Source organism: Cetorhinus maximus, chromosome 2, assembly GCF_964194155.1.
Source record: "Cetorhinus maximus chromosome 2, sCetMax3.hap1.1, whole genome shotgun sequence".
NCBI classification, from domain to species: Eukaryota; Metazoa; Chordata; class Chondrichthyes; order Lamniformes; family Cetorhinidae; genus Cetorhinus; species Cetorhinus maximus.
In genome coordinates this window covers 228281509-228292713 of record NC_135880.1, presented here as the reverse complement: position 1 = coordinate 228292713, position 11205 = coordinate 228281509, and the positions used below count along the sequence as shown (strand labels likewise).

Here is an 11205-nt window from a genome sequence, read left to right as displayed (position 1 = left end):
ACAAATGAATAAGGAATGGTTCAACATCCCCTTCCTCAAACCTTGGAAGAGCTTGTTCAAATTTAAAAATCTCCCCATTGAGTTCTGATCTGGAAATAAGTCCTGCCTCACCTACTGGCGTCTTTTTTAATTGTCAGCATTTTAAGCTGGAATTCTCTGTCTTTCTCTTTTTCTCTTTCTGTTCTTTCCTGTTCAAGTTTATGTTTCTCCATTTCTAACCTCACCATTTCTAACTCCCTTTGAAATGCTCTCTCTCTTTCCTTTTCTTTTGCTTTCTCTGTCCTTTCTACCTGTTCCCTTTGGAATGCCCTTTCTCTTTCCTTTTCTTTTTCTGCTGCCTCTAGTTCCAATTTTTTTATTTGCCACTGAATTTGAGCCCATTGCAATGAACCAGCCCTTGGAGAACTCAGTAACTCAGTCTCTCGGGTATTCCTTCCAATTTCAAATGCTGTGCCATCTCTTCGATTATCTCTGCTTTCCTCGCTTTGGCAGGCAATACTACTCTTAATTTACTTGCCAATTCGATTAACCTGGCTTTTGGGATCCCTTGTAAAATCATCAGGGACATCTCTTCCACTTGCAGGAAAGATTTAGCAGTTTCAAGTGCCATCTTAGTTTTGACAGTACAAACCTGGTGTTTCCTTTTAGTTTTTATTACTTACTAAATCTACACCCAAATTGTCATTGTCTTTTGTTCCAAAATATCTTGGTCGAGCCCCCAAACTTTGTCACGACTCACTGGGGATAGTGCGCTGTAATATCAGCTCCACTGTTCCCTGAGCCACGACAAATATGAAAAGTTTGATCAAACCACCAGATTGCCCACAATTCTACCTAACTGTTTAATTTAGGTTAACAGAATACGGGCACCCAGGTTTGTAAACTTAATAAGTAAAAAAACTGTTTATTGAATGAACTGTTGTTAATCAGTGGCAAGAGAAAGAAATATGAACAGCTAATTTCTAACACTATAACTTACACCCTATCCCCTTCTTAAATCCCTATACACACACACACAAGACACATAAGGCACACAAAAACATGGATTTTAAGGGTGGGATAAAACAGTTCAATAGCACCAATTCCGGAGTACAGGATTCGATGGGTTGATTTTGATTGATGTCTTCCAAATTCCTTTCAGTTCTTGTTGATGACATGAGGGGTCTTCCAGCTCTTTCAGTATTTAGTTTACTGGTTGAGCACTTACCTTTCAATGCCGCTAACAGTGATTTCCCCCTTTTCCTCTTGACAGGGGCTTTCAGAGAGAGCAGGTTGTAGAGATATGAGGAGGGAAAAAAAGCAGCTGGCTATTATTATGGAATTACTGGAATCTTCCACACACAGGAGAAAGAGGTTTTAGGTCTTGTTCCTTTCAGACTAGGAGCTATTCTGTTCTGCTCTCACACAAAACCTGGTCACCTGGTCAGGAGCTAACTAAAATGCTGTTGTCAGTCAAGTCCTTGGCTGAGGACTCCTTTCGGGCACCATCCTGTCTTTCATGGCACACTCTGTTCCAGGACTGCAACATTGTACATATCTCTCATCCTTTTCCAGTGGGCAGGTCTTTCAAACTGCGGTCATTGCAATTTTAAATCCACAGTCCAACAGAAATAAGATATGTTCCCTACACAATGCAGACATGATGGACTGAATGGCCTCTTTTTGTGCTGTTACTTTTCTATGGTTTCTATGGTTAATCCCTTTGAATTGAAGTGAGATGTGCATGACTCTCTTTGGAACAAAATGGTGTAGTCTTTGTGCACTTACAGTACATTAATCACTTGACCTAAAAAGCCAGGGTGTAGTCTCCACAAATTATGATGGTATTTAAGGTGGTGAATGTGAGTAACATGTGTGAACCCTAAATGAAGCTGAATAATCACTGGGAGTGGTAGTGGGCCGGATGAACCCTATAAACAATGGGAACTAGTGCACAAGCTTACTTCTAAAACAAAAGCAAAATACAGCAGATGCTGGAGATCTGAAACAAAATCAAAAGTTCTGGAAAAAACTCAGCATCTGTGGAGAGAGAAACAGAGTTAACCTTTCATCAGAAGCTATTTAAACCTGTTCCATTAGCCTTTCCCCAAAACCTTTTCTTCTTTTCTCTCTCAAATATTTATTCGCAAGCATTTTAAAATGATTTAGGGATTCTGCCTCCAAATTGTTTCTGATAAGCCATTCATTTTCCTTGTAACACTAGTTAAAAACATGGTATAAAGTCACTCTCTTTTGATGACCATTTTAAATTGGTGTACTCTGGTTACATCATTTTTTTAAAAAATTCATTCATGAGATGTGGGCATCACTGGCTAGGCCAGCATTTATTGCCCATCCCTAATTGCCTTTAAGAGTCAACAACATTGCTGTGGGTCTGGAGTCACATGTAGGCCAGACCAGGTAAGAACAACAGATTTCCTTCCCTAAAGGACATTAGTGAACCAGGTGGGTTTTTATGACAATCAGCAATGATTTTATGGTCATCATCAGACTTTTACTTCCAGATTTTTATTGAATTTAAATTTCACCACCTACTGTGGTGGGATTTGAACACAGGTCCCCAGAGCATTGCCCTGGGTCTCTGGAATATTAGGCTAGTGACAATACCACCACTACCTCCCCCTCTGCCTCATAAACCTTCAATTTGACTTACTACTGACATTAGGCTGATTGTCCTAATGCTCTTCTTCATACTTTTCTTCCTTTTAGGACAGAACTTTCTATCTTTTCAACTCTCCAGGTCCTATAGCAAAATTTCCACATCCAAGGATATTTGAGAAATTGTGGTCAGAGCTTCTGCTATTCCATCTCGGGCTTTCCACAATATTCTATGATTTATGATAATATTCAGGACATGATGCTATTTCCCCTTTGAGTTCCACAAATATTTTCACCATTATTTCCTTATTTAACTCTTCCATCTGCTCATCTTGAACTTATCCACTCCCACTGTCATACTCGTCAGTGAAACAAAAGCAGTGACCATTTTGTCTCTCCAACATTACTTCACCAGCAATGAAACTTCCAATTCCTTCACTTTTATCGTTTTAGAAATAATTCACCATTTCCATATTGCATGTCAATCTTTCTTCATACTCCATTCCTAGTCTCAAGGTTGTTTCCCATTTTATATTTTGTAGATTCTGCCTGATTTCTTTTGTATTAGCAGGCTCTGGATTTGTTTGTGTCCTTTTCAAGCCTCATTTGAAATTCTCTATTCATCTTGACCAATTCTAGCTCTTACTGCATGACCTTTTACTTTCTGTGAAAATATATTTGATCTGCAGTCAAATTATTTCCCATTTGAATAATCGCACTGTTTAAGTAATGTTTTACTGCATTTATTCCCTTTTATTCTTTTTGAAATTAGCATTTTCCATTAACTTTGCTTTGCCTCCTTTTCAGTTTTTAGATTAGATCTGTTATGATTACTCTTTCCTAGATATTCCCTGATTCATCATTTGGCACACTTGATTTCCCAGTACAATATCCAACACTACCTCTCTCCTCATTGGACTAAAACATACAAATCTGGAAAACAGTTTGGACACATTGCAGAAATACTATTTTCCCTTGTTGCTTGCTTTCCTTTACCCCAGCTTTGGATAATTGGAGCCATTCATTATTGTGGATGAGTTTTTCCTGAAATTTTCTCCATGTTCAACTGTTCAGCAGTCTATAATATCATCCCAACAGAGAAACATACCCCAAGAAAGAAACACATCCCCTTTCATTTCCTAACTCTAATCAGAGGGAATCGATTTTTGCATCATTACTCTATTCCTCTTCACTCTATTCCTCCTCAACATTTGGTCCTCAAGAATGTTCAACTCTCAGACCTTTTTTAGCCTAACCCCCTCTTGGCTGATCTCTAGTATACCCACACAATCTCATGCCTTTACCTCACCGAATATGTTGACAATATTTTGTACATTTATCACATTTTGTCCAATAACTTTAAATCGCATTAAACCACCTTTCTTCTGATATTTTTCTTTCACCTTTTGTACGTTCCGTGTTCCTTTTACTCTTCTGTCTGCTCCCTCGTCTCATTGTTTATTTTCTCTCTCTCTTTCCCTGGTGATATTAATTAAATCTTCCCTCAACTGTCACGTCGGATTATATAAAAAACAGAAAATGCGGGAAATACTCAACAAATCTGGCAACTCCTGTGGAGAGAGAAACAGAAGAGAACTGAAGTTCCGATGAAAGGTCATTGACTTGAAAGGTTATCTCTGTTTCTCTCTCCACAGATGCTGCCAGACCTGCTGAGCTTTTCCAGCATTTTCTGATTTTATTCCAATTTCCAGCATCCGCAGTATTTGGCTTTTGTTTTATGACCGTTTGCCTCTCCGAAATCTTTTGCACCTACTCCGTGAAACCCTTGCAGGGTTGAGTATCTACAGACTGGGGTGGAGAGGTTTCGCAAACATTTATTGGATTCAGTTGGAGTTCGGGATATTCGGGATTAGAATTTCTCACCATCTCTAATTCTGAAAGTTTCATCAATGTCACAGCATAGATCTTTCTCGTCTGCTGAACTATTTTGCTTCTGTCTGGTACATCTCATAAAGAGCCAGAAAATATCGGTTAGCAATACGGAGAGTTCATGAGTAATTTCTGAATTGAAAAATGTTGCAGTTTGACTGTTCTAAACTCAAGGCGGAAATGGAAGCGATCACCCGGCTCATTGGGAAAACTAGGATGAGAGGGAAATCTTACTTTGATAAAGAAAGCCATATATCCAAATATCTTTTTCTCTTGTAGGATCATGATTCGCAGCTCTCTGGCTCTGAGGGTTTACAGCATCCTGACAGTGGCCTATAATGGAGGTCAGTGATTTAGGGAAAGTTACAGAGTGTTTTCAGCATTAAGGTTCTCCTGTTCCATTAAGCTCTATCTGTTTTGCAGTGTTGTGTTTAGAGTTACTCTATCAGTTTGGAACCAGGAACATGGACAGCGAAACTCCGAAGGTGGATGACGGCGGATCTCCGGAAATTCCTCTATCAATTACTTTCCCATTTTTTGCAATGAGTCAGAGGTCTCTACATGTGAGTAATCGGGTTGTGCTATGAAATGCGCAACACCACGGGATATATATGCGCCTCTTTCACATTCTTTTTGAAAACTTGTGGATTTTTTCGCAAACTACATCTTAGAATCGTGTCAATAACTTCATTCGGCTTAAATTTGAAAATGAGTTCCGTTAGCCAGAACAAATCTTAACCCCATGTACAAAAACAGAGTTACCTGGAAAAACTCAGCAGGTCTGGCAGCATCGGCGGGGAAGAAAAGAGTTAACGTTTCTGATTTCTTCTCCGCCGATGCTGCCAGACCTGCTGAGTTTTTCCAGGTAATTCTGTTTTTGTTTTGGATTTCCAGCATCCGCAGTAGCTTTTAGCTTTTTGTTTTTAACCCCATGTAGATCGGTTACACTTGGATACTTGTAACACTGAAAATGATATTCTACAGTTCTCGGGTATTTGATGTTTGATGAATTCTGTATCCTGTCTACCAGGTGAATAACAATGGTGTGATATCCTTCAATGTACAAGTCAGCCAGTTCACTCCCGAAGCTTTCCCGCTCTCGGATGGGCGCTCGTTCATTGCTCCCTTTTGGGCTGATGTTCATAATGGAATCAAGGGAAATGTGTATTACAGACAGAGCACTGAGCCCAGCATCCTGCAGAGAGCCACCAAAGATATCAGGAAGAGCTTCAAGGACCAGCCTTCCTTCTCAGCGACCTGGGTGTTCATCGCCACTTGGTATAAAGTCACTTTCTATGGAGGCAGCTCCACAACACCGGTAATCTCAATTTGCAGAGCTGTGAAACCGCGGCTGAAGCGGTTAACACTTTTTTACACAGGGGCGTAACCCTTTGGTCATTATTTGGGCGGCGAGATGAACGCTTTGGATGGAGAATTTGCAATTCAATCAGCAGTTCCGGACAGTCACTGCATCGCTCTCCCATAGAAGTGGAGCACATAGAAACATAAGATCAGGAGCAGGGCTCGACTATAGGACCCATCGAGCCCTGCTCCACCATTCAGTACAATCATGGCTGATCTTCTGCCTGAACTCCACTTCAGCGCCCACCCCCATATCCCTTCATTCCTGGCAGAACAAAATCTAATTATCCCAGCCTTAAATCTATTCAACCATTGGATATCTACAATCCTCTGGGCTAGAGAATTTCAAAGATTCACAACCATTGAGTGAAGAAACTTATCATCATCTCAGTCCTAAATGATGGATTCCTTATCCTGCCACGATTCTCCCCCCACCTCCCCCCCATTCTAGATTCCCCAGGCAGCAGAAACAATCTTTCAGTGTCTTCCCTGTTCAACCCCTTCAGAATCATGTATGTTTCAATGGGATCGCCTCTCATTCTGTGAAACTACACAGAGCTTAGACCCAATTTACTCAGCCTCCCCTCAGAGATCAGTCCTCTCATCCCAGGGACCAATTTAGTGAATCTTTGCTTCAATGTAAATATATCCTTCCTTAGCTAAGGAGACCAAAACAGCGCATGATACTGAGGGGTGTTCTCACCAAAGCTCTGTACAACTGCAGCAAGACTTCCTTATTCCTGTACTCCAATCCCCTTGTAATAAAGGTCAATACCATTTGCCTTCCTAATTGCTTGCTGCACCTGCTAACTTTCTCTGTTCCTTGTACAAATACATCCAAGTTCCTCTTAAGATCAGCATTTAAAACTTTCACACCTTTTTAAACTCTCCAAGTTTCCTTTGAAAACATTCTGTTTTCTATTCTTATGACCGAAGTGAATAGCTCACACTTCTCCACATGACACTCCATTTGCCATCTTGTTGCCCACTGTCTAAACCTGTCTCTATTTCTTTCCAGCCTCTTTGTGTCCTCCCCACAGCATTACATTTCCACCTACCTTGATGTCATCAGCAAACTTTGATACATTACTTGGTCTCTTTGTCTAAGTTGTGAATATAGATTGTTAATAGCTGAGGTCCCAGCACCCCCACTATTGCAGCACCCCCACTATTCACTGCCTGACAGCTTGAAAATGCTCACATTCTGCTTCCTGTCTGTTAACCAATCATATTATCTCTGCTCCATGACCCCTTATGTTGCATATTAAACTTTTGTGTGGCACCTTATCAAATGCCTTTTGATAATCCACAGATACAACACTGACTGGCTCCTTTTTGTGCTACCTGCTATTTCCAACCTCAAAAAACTCTTAATAGATTTGTCAAACACAATTTCACTTCCATAAAACTATTTGACTCTGTCTGATCATACTATGATTTTCTAAATCCATTATTTCTTAAATAATAGGGTTTCGAAGGTGCCTTGCTACAAGTTGCTACAGTGTACCTTGTAGACGGGGTACCAATCAAGTGGGCTGCTTTCTCCTCAATGGTGCTGAGCCAACAACATCTTGGTGGTGCCGTTGACCTGAAACTTAACTATAGCAGCCATATAAGTACTGTGGCTACAGGAGGTTAGGAATTCTGCAGTAACTCATCTCCTGACTCCCCAAAGCCTGTCCACCATTTACAAAGCACAAGTCAGGAGTGTGATGGAATACTCCCCACTTGCCTGGATGAGTGCAGATCCCACAACACTCAAGAAGCTCAACACCATCCAGGACAAAGCAAACACTTGATTGGTGCCCCATCCACCATTTTAAACATTCACTCTCCTCACCACTGACGCACAGTTTGTACCAAATGCAAGGTGCACTGCGGCAACTCTCCAAGTTTCCTTTGACACCACCTTCTAAACCTGTGGTCTTCACCATCTAGAATGACAAGCACAACAGATGCATGGGAAGACCACCACCTGCAAGTTTCCCTCCAAGGCACACACCATCCTGACTTCACAGAGTTACAGAATGGTTACAGCACAGAAGGAGGCTATTTGACCCACTGTGCCTGTGATGACTCTCTGTAGGAGCGATTTACCTAGTGCCACTTCTCAGCCTTCTCCCCATAGCCCTGCACATTCTTATTTTCTAGAAATAACTCAATTCCCTTTTGAATGCCTCAATTGACCCTGCCTCCACCACACTCTCAGGGATTGCATTCCAGATCCTCACCACTCGCTGCGTGAAAAAATCTTGCCTCATGTCGCCATTGCTTCTTTTGCCAATTACCTTAAATCTGTGCCCTGTTGTTCTCGACCCCTCCACCAATGGGAACAGATTTTCTCTACTCTGTCCAGGCTCCTCATGATTTTGAAAATCTCTATCAAATCTCCTCTCAGCCCTCTTTTCTCCAAGGAAAACAGCCCCAACTTCTCAGTATCTACGCAACTGAAGTTTCTCATTCCCGGGACCATTCTTGTGAATTTTTTTTGCATTCTCTAGTGCCTTCACATCTTTCCTATTCCTGAATGCAATTCTCCAGTTGAGGACAAACCAGTATTATATACAAGATTAACATAATGTCTTTGCTCTTGTACTCTATGCCCCTATTAATAAAGCCTAGGAGGCTGTACGCTATATTTTAATCATTCTCTCAAAATGTCCTGTCAACTCCAATGATTTATATATATATACACCCAGGTCTCTCTGCACCTGCACCCTTTAGAATTGTACCCTTTATTTTATGTTGTCTCTCCACATTCTTCCGACCAAAATGAATATCTTCACACTTCTCTGCATTAAATTTTATCTGCCACCTGTCCACCCAGTCCACTAACCTTTCTACATCCTTTTGAAGTTCTACACTAACCTCCGCATGGTTCACAATGCTTCCAAGATTTGTATCATCTGAAAATGTTGAAATGGCACCCTATAAATCAAAGTCTAGGTCATTAATAACAGACTTGGAACTATATCTCAGTTTCATCACTGTCGCTGAGTCAAAATCCTGGAGCTCCCTCCCTAACAGCACTGTGGGTGGCATTATTAGCAATGCTCAAATCCCATGAATGAATCTAAAAATTCCAGTGACTGATATCAGTCTAACTGACCTAGGATTCCCTGTTTTCTCTCTCCCTCCTTTCTTGAATTGTGGTGTTACATGTGCTAACTTCCAATTCCCTGGGACTGTTCTAGAACCTTGGGAATTTTGGGAAATCATAGCCAGCGCATCCATTATCTCTGCAACTATCTCATTTAGAACCCCAGGCCTTGGGGATTTGTTGGGCTTTAGTCCTTTACACTTCTCTAATGCATTTTCTCTGCTGGTATGTTATGTTTCTCATTTCCTTATTAGTCCCTTGATTGCCTTTATATTTGATATGTGATTTGTGTCTTCTACTGTAAAACAGACACAAAATATTTGTTCAGCTTCTCTGATCTTTCCTCATTCCCCATGATAATTTGCCCTCTCTGCCTCTAAGGGAGCGACATTTGCTTTAGCTGCTGTCCCACTTTTATACCTTATAAAAACTCTCACAATCTGCTTTTATATTCCTGCTTAGTCTACACTCATATTCTATATTTTCCCCATGTATCAACTTTCTGGTGGTCTTTTTCTGGTTTCCAAAGCACCTCCCAATGCTCAAGCTCATTACTATTCTTCACTACATTATAAGCCTTTCCTTTTAATCTAATGCTTTAATCTTAACTTGTCTAGTAAGACTTCTTTCTAGTTGGGATTTTGCTTTTAATGGAACATATTTTTGTTGAATGTTTGAATGATTTCTTTAGATCTTTCCTATTGTATATTTAGGCTATTTATCCAATCAACCTTAACCAGCTTTCCTTTCAGGCCAATATACTTGTACTTTTAGGGGGATCTCATAGAAACCTATAAAATTCTAACAGGACTAGACAGGGTAGGTGCAGGAAGGATGTTCCCAATGGTGGGGGAGTCCAGAACCAGGGGTCACAGTCTGAGGATATGGGGTAGACCATTTAGGACTGAGATGAGGAGAAATTTCTTCACCCAGAGAGTGGTGAGCCTGTGGAATTCGTTACCACAGAAAGTAGTTGAAACCAAAACATTGTGTGTTTTCAAGAAGGAGTTAGATATAGCTCTTGAGGCGAAAGGGATCAAAGGGTATGGGGAGAAAGCGGGAGCAGGCTATTGAGTTGGATGATCAGCCATGATCATATTGAATGGTGGAGCAGGCTCAAAGGGCCGAATGGCCTATTCCTGCTCCTAGTTTCTATGTTTCTAAGTTAAGTGTAAGATTCTTGTTTTGGACTTGAGTATGTTGCTCTCAAACTTTATATTGAATTCTATTATGTTATGAGCACTTTATCCCAGAGGATCTTTACTATGAAATTACTAATTAACCCGACCTCATTACTTCATAATACCACATCAACAATAGATGTAGAGAAACATCTTTATCCTTGGTTGGTTCCAGAACATAATGTTCCAGGAAACTGTCATGAAAGAATTCTACAATCTCATCTTTCAGAAAACCTTCGTCCATTTGATTTTCTTAGCCAAGATCCTTTCTTATGACTGTCTTTATGTTATTTTTTTATTATATTAAATATGAATATTTTGCCTTTTCAAAATATTGGGCATTTTGAAATATTTATTTCCCAAACTTGGTCACCTTGTAACCATGTCTCTGTAATAATGATTATATCAAATCCATTTATCTTTATTTGTCTGATTGCTTCATCTAACTTGTTACAAATGCTTTGAGCGGAATTTTCCCAGAATTGCACTAAGTGAGGTAGTGGGCGGATAAAATGGAGTCCTATCCACCAACGAAAATGGCAGGTTTTCATACTGTATCATCCTGAGCCCACCTCATTATTTATTCACTCCCACAAAACACGCCGTTTCCATGGTGAGCAGGCTCTCATTCGCCTGCCCGCCATCACCCCGCTGTTGCATCGCACCGGCTGCCATCTTTAAAAGGCAGCCACCAGCAAAGCGCTCATCACCACCAGCTCACCACCGCTGCCCGGGAGACATGGCCAGCAAAGGAAAAAAGACTGCAACCCCCCCGCTTCAACGACAGGTCCCTCGAGTGACTGCTGGATGCCGTGGAGGCCCATTGGGATGTGCTCTACCCCTGCTGTGGCTGCAAGGTGGGCAGCAATGTCACCAGCCCGGCTTGGGAGGCGGTGGTCAGTGTGAACGCCCTGCAGAGGAGGACAGCCACCCAGCGCCGCAAAAGGATGGATTACCTCCTCCGTTCCACCAGGGTAAGTCACTCTTTTCACCACTCTCAACTCACACTCACAAACCCATCACACACCCACAGGGCCCTCACTCACTGCCAGTGCAAGGGACATCACCATTCAC

At 41.2% G+C, this 11205-nt stretch overlaps 1 protein-coding gene across 1 annotated transcript in view; it reads left to right on the top strand.

Moving 5' to 3' along the window:
• Positions 1-4771: 4771 nt before the first annotated feature.
• The window catches only part of tecta (tectorin alpha), a 98848-nt gene continuing 92414 nt past the window's right edge, over positions 4772-11205 (top strand). The window contains exons 1-3 of the mRNA XM_078559920.1: positions 4772-4832; positions 4924-5051; positions 5519-5806. Coding sequence (XP_078416046.1) covers positions 4772-4832; positions 4924-5051; positions 5519-5806 — 477 coding nt within the window. The remainder of the gene's footprint in view (positions 4833-4923; positions 5052-5518; positions 5807-11205) is intronic.